The 13,703-nt window shown below is 39.8% G+C and overlaps 1 protein-coding gene across 1 annotated transcript; it reads right to left on the reverse strand.

Annotated features, from left to right (window-relative positions):
- Positions 1-2,543: 2,543 nt before the first annotated feature.
- On the reverse strand, positions 2,544-13,354 carry LOC135467695 (uncharacterized). The gene is made up of 5 exons (XM_064745507.1): positions 12,621-13,354; positions 7,967-8,086; positions 7,047-7,238; positions 5,583-6,514; positions 2,544-3,735 (listed from the first exon to the last, which is right to left on the reverse strand). Exons 1-5 carry the CDS (start codon positions 13,128-13,130, stop codon positions 2,751-2,753), a joined length of 2,739 nt encoding a protein of 912 aa, XP_064601577.1. The 5' UTR covers positions 13,131-13,354; the 3' UTR covers positions 2,544-2,750.
- Positions 13,355-13,703: the final 349 nt, after the last annotated feature.

Here is a 13,703-nt window from a genome sequence, read left to right on the forward strand (position 1 = left end):
GGATAAAACCGGCTTAAACCACCGACGTTAGACGTGTAACTATGCATACTAACAAAATGTGAGGTATACTGCACATTAGGGGTAAGTGATTGCCAAAGAATTTCATTTAAGAACGGCGAAACGGGCATACCATGCAGCGGAACTTCTGTCCAAGACCAGTGGAGGCGGGCCACCCAATGAAAATTAAGACGAACAAGACCTTCCATTCAGAATAAGTTTTTATTTTTTTTTATTTTTATTAATTAGAACTTTTTCACCTATGATGGCGGAACAGGTTACTGACAAACTTTTCCCCCATATGACGTATAGATATGTACACCATTCTCCTGGAAGACGCATTCTAGCATGGTGGACGATTTGAATACTAATTTCGCTCAGTTCCCAAGAACATACCTTACGTCTTTCCAACATCATTGAAAACTGGTGATTGTTTCACTTTGCATGATTCCACCCTATTTTCGTAATTTATATGGTTTCTTATTTCTTTTGTGGTTTGTGTTGGATGTCGTTCTGGAAATTGGCCTTGCGATTATTGTCCTGGAACGTCCTTATTGGTTGACGGCTGGTATACGAATGTTTGTTTCGACGCATAGATTTATAGACTGCGCACGAGCGTCGTCGACTGCTTAGTATCACCAAGGCCCCACAAGCGGTAGGTCCTAAGCTCGGGTAAATGTATAAATTCCCTACAAGGCCGGTTTTGCACCTCGTATACCCCAGCAATTAAGAGGTAAGCGCATTACATTTTCATGTCAGGTGGGTAGTACAATAACATATACATACAATAAGTAGTTACCAATCTTAACTGTACAGTGTAAAGATGTCTTCATGTGAATTCAAAATACTAAATACCAGATCACTCTGTTTACTAGCATTTAAACGGAAAAACCTATGCCACTAGACACCTTTTTTCACAAAGCAAAGCCATTACGTCCTCGATTTTTGCAATCAATCATTTCAACACAAATCCACTTTAGGAAAAGTGCATACAATTTCTCTATCTCTTTTATCATCGGCGAGTCTGTAAGGTAGAAAGCCACACCTTGACCTTGTTTCAGACAACGGGTTCTGAAAATGCACCTCTACTTGGTTATACATTTCACTGCAGTGAAACACAAAAACGATGGGGCGATTGGCCCGGTGACAGCCAGCCATAATAAACTACTCAAGGGGAGGCCACTCTCACGGGCAAATACTCGAATGGAAAATGAATTGATATTTACACATGAATGCACCCGATTCAGTTATATCGAGCTCAGCACCGTAAGTCCAGCTTCCATTATGTGGGTATCAGCAACACCAGCACAGGACTATATATAGCCCTTTCTTGATTTGCCCCATTCTATTCTCCAAATACGTACAGAAACAGGGTTACCTTTAGATTAGGAACAAGTGAACGCTATATCCAGCCGGAATCATGAGCAAGTGCTTGTAAATAATTTTGCTTCGAATTTCATTTCCAATCAATTTGTCAAGCAGAAACATGTTATCGTATTCCCATCGAGATGCACAGATTCAATGTTTATGAAATGGTGGTAAAACACGCAAGACATTTTTCAGTCTCGTGCCTTAAATAAACCCTTCATACCTCACCGATCTCCATTGTTGCGTGTACATTTTCTTGGATAATTCATTTCGAGTCTTTGTATTTTCCCGTCAAACATGTCTGTGAAAAACGAATCCAACTGTTAACGTTCTGTCCGTTAGTACGGCAGTCCTTGGTACTCAGATTGTGTAGGTTTATATAATCAGGCTCCTACATGTCTATACGATTTGAGGGTAAGCATAAACACATATGAACCAAGCAACAACATATCTCTGTCTCATACCCTGGCTTGTAACTATTCATGCACTTCTTAAAATCTCTTAACACATAATATTCCATTAGTGATGTTATTTTATTACCATATGAAAACAGGTAAATAAATAAATATATCGAATCAGGTGTGGGGTGCATGCTTTAGTGATAGGAACCTTTGAGCAAAAATGCCATATAAGCCATTACAAAAGCAGTCATATTGATCATTAATGTGTAGTGTGAGGTTCCAAATGAGAAGTTGCAAACAAGGCCACTGATACAGTTACTACACGTGGCTACGCAAACAAAGCTTGTTCAATAACTGACGAATGTCATGCATACATGTAGCACAGCCTACAGATCTTATATTGTCATAATGTACTGTTACTAACCACAGCTGATATTGTCAGACATGTACACAGGCTGATATCTAAGCACCCAGCGGTCCCACACTTTGTAGCATAATGCATGAGCAATGCATAATGTCAGTAGATATCCGTGCACAGGGTCCAGAGCTTGAAACATCCTACATTTACACATACATAATGTAAGGATGTATCCATCTACATCTTCCAGACTTTGTAGCTTCATACATGCATGTACATAGTGTCTGTAGACATCTGTGAATGCCGTACATTTCTGCTTCCACGCTCTTCTGCAAAGAAATATTCATATATATATATATATATATATATATATATATATATATATATATATATGTGAAATATTCAGGAAATATACAGCTTTCAGACTTTGTAGCATCACACATACAGATTCCAGTCAGACAATTTTGGCCATCCAATGCTCCTACATTTACTTGCTCTTTCATATTATGATAATTTCTTTATATCCACACATGAACAACATCATGTATTGCCTTTGAAACAAGAACTGCACTGCGATAAAAAAAAGGAAACAGGGTCACTGTAAGCTAATCAAGTCTGTACAGGAGTTAATCAGCGTCTTTATATGTGGGCTGCACCACACTACTGTCTGGGCTCTCACACTCATACTCTGAGTGGTTCGAAATGCTGCCCGTCTCCTCTTTGCTGTCCTCTGTGTCCTCAGACTTAACCCGCTCAAATTTATCCTTGCCAGCCGTGTCCGCAGACTGTGCGCGCTGCAGCCGCTCTTTCTCTCCAACTCCCTCCATAGCTGCTTGTCGTAGGTTTGGCACGTCCATGGGCCGGTCATGAACAGAGGCCATGTGGCTAACAATGTCATCCTTGATACTGCTTTCGTAAGAACACTCAGGACACTTGTAAATATATAGCTTGGACTGGCTTGTATCGGCCGGTGCAGAGACATTTTTCGTCAGCCGTCTGAGGCGTTTTTTGGGCGGCGAAGCCCTCCTGGAGATATGGTAACTGCGATAATGATCAGCCAGTTCATCTCTTGAGCCAAATGTCTGCTCGCACATTTCACAGGTGTTGCCCTGGAAGTGACAGCTGTCCATATGTGTTCGCCAGTTGTACTTGGAGGAGCTCTCCTTACCACAGATCTCACAACGATACAACTGGTAGCCCTCAGGCAAGGCAATGCCATGTTTGAAGTACTTGTGATAATGAAGGTGGTCATGGTTTTTATTCACTTTGTAGTCACACAGGGGACATTTACCCTTGACCTTGGCAGAGCCTTTCCGCTCTATAGAGACATACTTTAGGACATCTTTAGCCTGCACCTGGTGAGTTTCTATGACATGCACCACGCAGCTCTTGGCCTTGACGAAGGAGGATGGGCAGAACAAGCACCTGTATTGTCGTTGATTCTCAGGGATGGCAGAGGTTTGGGTGCGCTCCAGCAGGCTGGCCATGTAACGCCTCTGCTGCTCAGGATTGCTCTCACTCAGGAAGCCATCAGGAATGGGCAGGTTCTCAAACAAGATCCCTGTCTTTGGCATGGCATTCCTCACCTGCTGGGTAAGTAGAGCTGGGTCACTGTCAAACAGAAAGGGTACGGTTAGAATGAAAGCTAAAAAGTTGTCAGACAGAAACACAAGCAGGGCCAGAACAAGGCAGAAACACAAGAAGGACCAGAACAAAACTGCTGTCAGACATGAACACAAGCAGGACCAGACCAAGACTGATATCAGATAGAAATACAAGCAGAGACAGAACAAGGCAACAACACAAGCAGGACCAGAACAAAACTGCTGTCAGACATGAATACAAGCAGGACCAGACCAAGACTGATATCAGATGGAAACACAAGCAGAGACAGAACAATGCAAAAACACAAGCAGGACCATAACAAAACTGCTGTCAGACATGAACACAAGCAGGGCCAGACCAAGACTGATATCAGATGGAAACACAAGCAGGGCCAGAACAAGGCAAAAACACAAGCAGGACCAGAACAAGACTGATATCAGATGGAAACACAAGCAGAGACAGAACAAGGCACAAACAGGACCAGAACAAGAGTGATATCAGATGGAAACACTGGTGTTACAATAAAAGTAAGGAAGTTCTCTGAGAGAACCACAAGCAGAACCAGGACAAGACTGATGTCAGAGAGAAAACCCAAGTAGAACAGGATAGAAACACATGAAGAACCAGAACAAGACTGATGTCTGACAGAAACACAAGCAGAACCAGGACAAGACTGATGTCAGACTGGAACTCAAGCAGAACCAGAACATCAATGGTCTCTGGCGGAAACACAAGCAAAACCAGAACAACACTGGTGTCGGACTGAAAACACAATCTGAAAACCAGAACAAAATGAAAACACAAGCAGAGCCAGAACAAGGTTGCCAAAATTTATGGACACTAAACCAGAATGCAAATGCAAGCTGAATCAGAAAAAGACTGATTTCAGACAGAAACACAAACTGAATCAGAATAAGACTGATGTCAGACACAAACTAAAGCAGAACAATGTAAACAAGATTGGTGTCAGACAGAAACTAAAGCAGAACCATCTAAACAAAGACTGGTGTCAGACAGAAACACAAACAAAACCAGAACAAGACCGGTCTGAGACAGAAAACACAAGCAGAAAACCAGAACAAGATGAAAAATCAAGTAGAGCCAGAACAAGGTTGCCACAATTTATGGAAACTGAACAAGAATGCAAACACCAGCTGAATCAAAACAAGATAGCAGTCAGGCAGAAGCACACGGATAATCACAGCAGGCTTCCTACCAGACACATGCACAAGAATAAATCTGAACACACCACCAGAATCAGGACAAGGTTGATGTTACATGTATCTATACATACAGAACTACATGAGAAGATTTGAGTCGGACAGAAACAGAACAAGGTTTCAACAGGTCAGGCATATATATACATACATGTAAATGCAGAATCAGAGCAAGGTTGCTATTAGAAACTATTAGTAGAGCTAATAGCATATGAACAATCACAACTGGAAATTGAACCTGTTCGGAAACAAATGCTGACAAAGAACAAGATCCATGTAGCAGTCTGACAGAAACACAAACAGAATCAGAATGAGATAGCTACTTGTGTTACTTGTGTTACATGTAAATGAATCTGAACCAAACCATAAACACACGCAGAATCCAGAGAAAAAGAGAGAAAATACAGCAGAACTAGAATGAGCCAGTAATTAAAGGAAGCTCAAATTCAACATTGTTGTTATGTACCCATATCTCATCAGTTATATTAGCCACCAATTCGGATTTATATTTTAATTATAATGCTGGTCGCCACTGTACGTCGTACAAGTATGGCATAAAAACACCAATCAAATAAATTAAATAAATATATTATAATATATCATGATGACAACACTACGACAATGAATGGACTTTACTTGTTAGCTAGCTGCTGTTCTGAAGTCAAGTGTTTTGACTTGTATCTGGAGGATGAAGGAGCATCAGGGGGTTCCATGCCCTCCCCTCCCTCTTCTCGGAACTGAACACTCCCAAGAACTGCTTGGTTACTCTCCTCTCCTGACTCTGTGGCTGAGTCCTCAGGTTCCATCTTTACGGCACTTATGTCTGGCTGGTCAAAACTGCCCCCGGGGCTGTCTGTGCTTTTAGCGCTGATGTGGTCACCAGCCAGTGGACTGCCCAGGAGCTGGTCACCAGGGCCAACCCCTGGGCTACCTGTACTCCTCTCATCCGATATGTCATAGCTTCTCTTCCACATCCCCTTCAGCTCCTGAACACGTTTACTGTGGAGTAAAGATGGGGAATCTTTTTGAGGTTTCCCATACTGCTGCCCTTCCTCTTCCACAGTTGACTGCTGCCTCAGCACTGGGCGTTTGGGCCAGTTTTCTGGGTCTGTACTGCTGGTGGCTGGTCGCAGCTGAAGGGCCATAGGCTGAGGGCTAGGAGAGCCCACCACTGGGATGGGCAACCCTGCTGGTACAACATGTCCAACCACTGGGTGAGGAAGTGGGTAGAGAGGGGGTGTGGCTGACTGCAAGGGTAGTGAGGGTTGAGGAGGTGTTTGACCACGGCCTTCCTGAGCAGATAGCTGAGAGGAAGGGTTCGCACCCAACAGAAATGTCTGACAGTAGCCTAGCACAGAGTCCACTTTAAAAATCGTTGCTAGCCGCTGTATGTCCATGACTGTTGTGGCTGAGAGATACAGCACACCTTCATATAGGAACGTGATAAATTTCTGCACAGCATCCACATTCAGATCACCAGGTAGTTGCAGCTCCAGAATAGCACCGTCTGTCTTGGCTGCCATGTTCATTATGACTGAGCTCATCGATGCTAGCACCAGTTTGTGGGCCTGTCAACACATATGTAAATAGCAATGTACAGCAAAACGTGCACATTAACCACGCTTGGGTTGAGGCTTTATCCCCTACATTTTCACGTTAACCATTCTTGGCTTAAGACATACATGTACATGTAAACCCCAACAATTTCATGTTCACCTTGCTTGGTTTTAAACACCCATCTCAACATTATCTTCAACAATTCAGTAATATATACAAGTAGCATGAAATGATTTCAACTGTAAAACCTGCAAAAATCTTCTAAATTGACATGCACTGTATTTCACCTGGTTTGGTATGTAAAAATGCACTTTCAGAAGCACATAAAGGGCCTTAAGTACTTTTGATGCCAACACACAATTTTTTTCTAATAAGAAATTAATCAAAGTTCCCCAAAAAATCTTAAATTGTCCAATAAGATGCATGAATCAATCAGTATCAAAAAACATAGATGTGACACTTGAAAAATGCTGAACTTCAGGTGAAATACACTAGTTACAACATACATGTAAGCTCATCTACATGTAGACTGCAGTATCCTACCTTAATCCTGATGGTGTAACCCACACAGATAGTAGCATCACACATCTTCCCCAACCTCCAGAGATCTGCCAGTTTGTTGAGCACTTGTGAGGAATGATACGGACTGAAGAATGCCTTCTCATGCACCGACATTTTACTGGTACTTGGGGATAAAGCCATGGTAACCACTTCACCTCCTTTTGTAGTTGGAACCTACAGACATACACGTAACACATGTACATACAAAGTTTATAGGAGTGATGTTAATCAATGATCTTTTTTCTTCTACCTTATGAAAAGAATATATCCGAATATAATATGGCATGCCTGCAAGCTCAATCTATCTAAATGAATACAAAAACGGGTCCAAACGTTTATGCTCAAGTAGTAGAAAGTTGAGACAATAAAGCTTTATTTTTCATTGCAGTCACAGCTGTAGTGATCTGCACAGCTGCTACACCCAGATAAAAAATGAAACAAAATGATTGATGCTTCTATATGTCTTTTTTAGATTGATTTATTTATTTGATTGGTGATTTAATGATTTTTTAGAAGGCAATATTACAACAGATCCATGTATGATCTGGGACTTTTATTTTCTTTGTCAGTATTAATTACTTCTTTGCCACTATGAGATCTACCAGGAAATAAACCAATTAATATATCAGGCTGAGTGATGGTCTATGGAAATTTAAGCACTACATGAACTTCACAGTTCAAATCTATGAACAAACACGCAAATTATTTATGATTCGTAGGACTAGGACAGTGCTTGTTTGTGACCTCATCATTGCCGATTTGCATACACACTATGCCATTTTACAGCTACTCTACACTGCACTTCTTGGGTTCTTAGTTTCACATCAGGCAAGCATGAAGTCGAATGGATATACAGCAGCGGAAAAAATCCCAGGGCAGACCTACGTAGAGAGATTACTTACAGCTGTTCCAGTGATGTTGTCCGGTAGAGCAATTCGTCTCTCTGTGGACGGTGGAAGTTGGTCAGAGACCACCACGTAGCTCCCTGGCTCCCCTTCGTCATAACTTCTGTCTCCATGTGGCTACAATACAAAATATCATACATTTCAATATATTTTCTCTTCCTGATAAATGATACTATATAATTCAACAGATGTTTTCAAGTATTAAATATTAATTTATAATATTTCATACTTGTGCTGTATATGGTTAACTGTTGTACCTCCATATCCACAAATATGTCTGATTTACAGTTACGTCAGTTGTAACTATCAGGTGTGATCAGCAGGATAGTGGGTCCACTTTTGTCTGTGCCAAGTCACAAGTGGCATGTTGTGTATTTCCTGCAACTAGTGGAACTTGCACATATATTTTCTGTAATTTCCAGTTTGTTCCCTACCAAATGTTTTTTTGTATAACTGCAGTACTCAATCTATTTTAAGAATACAGACCGACTCGTAAAGATACAGGATATCAAACATAGCGGACACCATCTTGTTGATTTGCATTATGACCGAAGATAATATCAGTAAGAACAGGGATGTTTCACTCAAGAACCGTCTCTCTTTCTTACCTTTCCATGATCAATGTCATCTTTATCAACCCCTTACCTTAGCTGATACTATTAACTTAAATGTCTTACAAAATATGTGCTTCAACCCTTGATGAACGGCCTTGATCACGGATAAGCACCAATTGATGACAATGAACACGAAATCAACCACTGGTGAAACATTTCACCGAACCAATCCAGCTACTTTCCTGTTGCTACCTTACACTATGATCTTAATTTGCTGCACGCTGAAGACAATCTAATATCAGTTTTTCACATGAATTATCGCAGTCTTCCTAAGCACTTTGCTGAAATTACTGACATGTTACACAATCTCAAACAACCAGGGATGAGACAGACACTGGGATGAAAAGAGGAAACTATACATCACGCACATAATTTTGTCATTTTTAGCATTTCTGAATTAAATTCTGAACATTTTTCTCATGTATTTTTTGTACAAATAAGATGAATTCCTCCAAAAAGAGGACAAATCGCAAACCTGTCACCCTTTCCCTGTCTTGTTTTTTTCTGAGGATCTGTATAGGATCCAGGTTACACTGCTTATTCAGCCTCTAGAAAACGACAGCTAGGCGGTGGGGTTGCTCTTTATATACACAACCAGGTAGACGCCTGTAAAATTAGGCATGACTTGTCGTTCAATATTAATGATGGTCCTTATGAGTTGCTGTTTGTCAAATTCGATTTGAACAGGGAAAAATTATATTGTTGGTATCACTGATCAGCCCACTGGCAAAAGTGTTTGGCTTTTTAACGACATTTTCTTTCAAAGCCTCCAGAAAATATCCAAACATAAGAAATGGATACTATTAGGAAATTTCAGTATTTATCTATTCAAGACATCCAGCCATATCCAAACAAGGGAGTTTTTAGATCAGATGAAAAGCTATTATAGAATGGCTACGTTAACTGACAACATATTTACTAGCTTTCCTGAGAATCAGCTTTTATCAGAGATTCTTCTATCTGATATCACTGATCACTTTCCCATTTTTCATATCCATAAAACACAAGGAAAATTGAAAGTGCTACGACCAATGGTTACATTTCGGAAAATGACACAAACTAACAAAGAGAAATTCATAGAAGCAAAATAACTACCACTAATTTGGATCATACCTTAAGTTAACCATCAGCTAAGGAAGGACTTGATGCATTTAACACAACTTTTCATGACATATATGATATATCCTTTCCTTCTGTTACACAAGAATCGAAAGCATGTTGCATAATAAAACCATGGATAGCGTATGGACTTTTAAAGTCGATTTATCAAAAAAATTAACCTGTATCGAATGAAACTCCATATGACCATAATATTGCCAATAAATAGCATATGGACTTTTAAAGTCGATTTATCAAAAAAATTAACCTGTATCGAATGAAACTCCATATGACCATAATATTGCCAATAAATAGCGTATGGACTTTTAAAGTCGATTTATCAAAAAAATTAACCTGTATCGAATGAAACTCCATATGACCATAATATTGCCAATAAATAGCGTATGGACTTTTAAAGTTGATTTATCAAAAAAAAAATAACCCAGATTCTTCATCTGATCATATTGTCTATCTTTTTAATCCCTGTCCTGTGGCATTTCAATTTGATCCTGTAGATGGTAATGCAGTACTCAGTACCATGTATACTTAGAAGTGGTCCTTGCCTGGCATCGATGGCATTAAAATGTCTGTCTTAAAACTTGTTGCCAGTTTTATTAGTAAACCTCTTGCCAATATTATAAACTTATCTTTCATGTCAGGAAATGTTCCACTGTCATTAAAAAAAGCTTTTAAAAAAAGATCACGATATCCTTTTACAAAAGTTGCACTTCCATGGGTTTCGAAACGCATCCCTGTCCTGGCCTCAAAGTTACCTTTCCAAAAGAAGTCAATGTGTTCTTTATAACTGCTTTTCTGCACCTTCTCCCATTAAGTGGGGTGTACCACAGGGCTCTATTATAGGTCCTATATTACTTTTAATTTATATCAATGATATCATTTCTTCTTTTATCATATTAAATTCTGTGCTCTTTGCTGATGATACCAGCTCTTCCTACTTGTCAGGAAATATTAATGAAACCATAAATACTCTGACACATAAAGCTACCAAAGTTCAAAATTGGTTTTTATGCAAATAAGATCTCACTAAATATTGGAAAAACAAAAGTAATGATGTTACACCTTCTTGTAAAGTGCTTCCATCCGATCTTCCCAACATAGCTTTCAATGGTCAAGCCATTGAAGTAGTATATATTGTCAATTTTCTTGGAATTATTTTTAACAATAAAGTTTCCTGGGAGCCTTATATAAATCACATATGCAGCAAAGTATCTGGAAATATTGGACTTATTCAATATACACTGTTAATAAAAAAAACTCTCTTTATACTTTACTATTCCATGCTACTTGTATTTCAATATCTATCACATGCTGATTAAATATGGGGCAATTCATTTCCAACACACTTACAACCACTTTTTCTTCTCCAAAAACGGGCTATTAGAGTTAATACTTTATCCAACAGATTAGAGCACATCAATCTGCTATTCAAAAAACAAAAAAATTTGAATATTTTCAAGTTAAATCAATTTGCTTGTATCGTTAATGCCCATAAATTTAATCATCAACCAGAAAAACTGCCGGCCAATTTTAGAAGAATTTTTACATGACAATCTGATATACACAGTTACCTAACTAGAACCCTGAACTTCAATCTTCACAAATCAATAGCACCACATCCACATCACAAATCAATGTCCATGAGAGTGAAATAAATTATCCTTGTGTCTGAAGTCTATCAATTAACAGTACTCTTTAAATCTAAACTGACTGAACATTTATTTGTGAACTAACTGTTTGATTCCTGTGTTTTATCCTACTTAACTGATGCACATCAGAATTATTCACCTTGTATAATTGCATGTCACTATCAATGTTGCGTGATTTTAGGGCAACAAGTTCTTTGGAATTTTAGTCCCGCCAAAAGCTACCTTATGTGTGTCTGTATATTCCTGTTATATCAATATGGTGAATAAAATGAAATGAAATTAAATATTAAGAATTTTACAAATATATATATATATATTTTTTGTCTATTATCATAATTAGTATCTATTTCAAGTGCTGTACACTGTAATCATCAATACAAATTGTAAGGTGTTATGTAAGTTGAAAGCTTTCTGAAGTACCAGTACAATTCTCAATATTTGTTTGGTTTTTTGATCGAAATTACAATGAGAATTTGTACAAGTATGTTTTAGAAATACATCTCTTACACAAGAAATTCAGGCTACTGTCATCATTGTTTTCAGTGTACATTAAATCTAAGACAACTTATTTTAACTTATTCATAACATAAAATTACACAGGGATCATAATTTTAAGTCTTTATATGAACTTAAACCTCTAGCTTTTAACTAGTTCATGTCAATAAGCCCAACTGGCATATCAGGGGTCTAGGGACTTCATGCAGAGATAGGTGAGACAGGGTGGTGCTGACAAAAGTATATTCAATCAGGCAACCAGTGCAAAATCACCCCTGTTACCCACGTCACTTTGCAAGAGCCCCCTACACACATTTGAATACAATACACTTTAAACTGTAGTTCACTGTACTATAGTATTTTTGCCAGTTATGCCTTCACATTCCATCTAAGCTTTTCTAAATGATGAGAAAATAAGCACTAAACTGACAGTAACATACAGCTGCCTATGCCTACATACCATGGGCCTAATCTGACAAGTGATATAGCCAAAGAAAGGCCTAATCAGAGCCTGACACTGACAAGTTAACGGCATCTGGCATAACGTTAAGCATAATAACAGTATACAGTCACAAAAACTTATCACTCCAAGCTGCCTCACATCTCACAAATGTCACTGCCACAGTGCATACCTTACAACGGTCATTACAACTTGATTGCAACAACAACAACAACAACAGCGACTACAACAAAGACTCGGGAGAAAGTTTACAGTCCCAAGGGCAAACAATTCAAACTTTGGATCATACAGGCTAAGAAATAGTTAGCACAAATCACCTCCTCGTCACAGTCACTTTCATCCACCCAAATTCTCAGCCGTTTTTTTCCCTTGCTGGAGGTGGATGTCCCGCGGCCCCTTCCCTCAGTGGCCATTTCTCCATCAGCCGACATGCCAGCGTCAGGCCGCACAACACTGGGTTTCAGTCCCGGTACTTCCACTCCTGTAGTCTCTGGGGTGAGCAGCGGTAGAGGCGAAACAACTGGGCCTTCGGTTTTTTGGTTCTGAGCTAATTCCGCGTTGTACCTGGCGATCACATCAGGCCACTCTTTACTCCAGGGGAAAATAGACGGACAGCCGTTGTTTGCGTTCCTTCCGTCAATAAAATGCAGACTGCAGATGCGCGTTAAGTGTGATGTCGCCTCCCTCGTCAGACTTTCGTTACGTATCAACCGTAACCACTGCTCTCGTCTCTCGTCACCCTCCTCGGGCAAGCGGTAAAACTGGAGATTTGGGGTCCGTCTTGTACTAGATACACACAACGCCACGCAGCAGTTCGTATAGGGCATGACTTCGCGACGAACAAGCGTGACGTGCTCGTCAGATTAAAATTAACGATCTTTTACAATTGAAATAGATGTCAGCTTGGCTACGATGACGTATTAATAGCTGTGAGCCTGGGCACGGAGTGCCAAGGTCTGATGAATCATCGCCACAATTATGTCTGACAAAACCGTGAACTCCACATAAAGCAGACTAGCTCCAGTAGTTAGCAGAAAACCCGTGGATATTATGCAGAATAATGCAACCTTGGCGGCAGCCTTGCTGCACGGAAGCCTGCGACACGAGCATGACGTCATGTCTCGTTATGGCATAGTGCTGATGACGCATGTGTCGCTGTCATGGAGATGTACGTGTTCTATTTTAGGTCAAGGGACACAAATCGATGTACAAGCAGAAAGCTTAGCTGTAGACCTGGCTGGGCTTTGCCAAGCTGGTTTGTACAATACCATTGCCTGGTCATTGAATTGTGCAACACATAAACACATCACAGCGAGTAAAGTCTCGTCATAGCATTTAGACGATTTGTGTGTATGTATGTGTGTGTTTAAATATAGACACAGGCCATACATGAAGTACAG

Source organism: Liolophura sinensis, chromosome 6, assembly GCF_032854445.1.
Source record: "Liolophura sinensis isolate JHLJ2023 chromosome 6, CUHK_Ljap_v2, whole genome shotgun sequence".
Classification (NCBI taxonomy): Eukaryota; Metazoa; Mollusca; class Polyplacophora; order Chitonida; family Chitonidae; genus Liolophura; species Liolophura sinensis.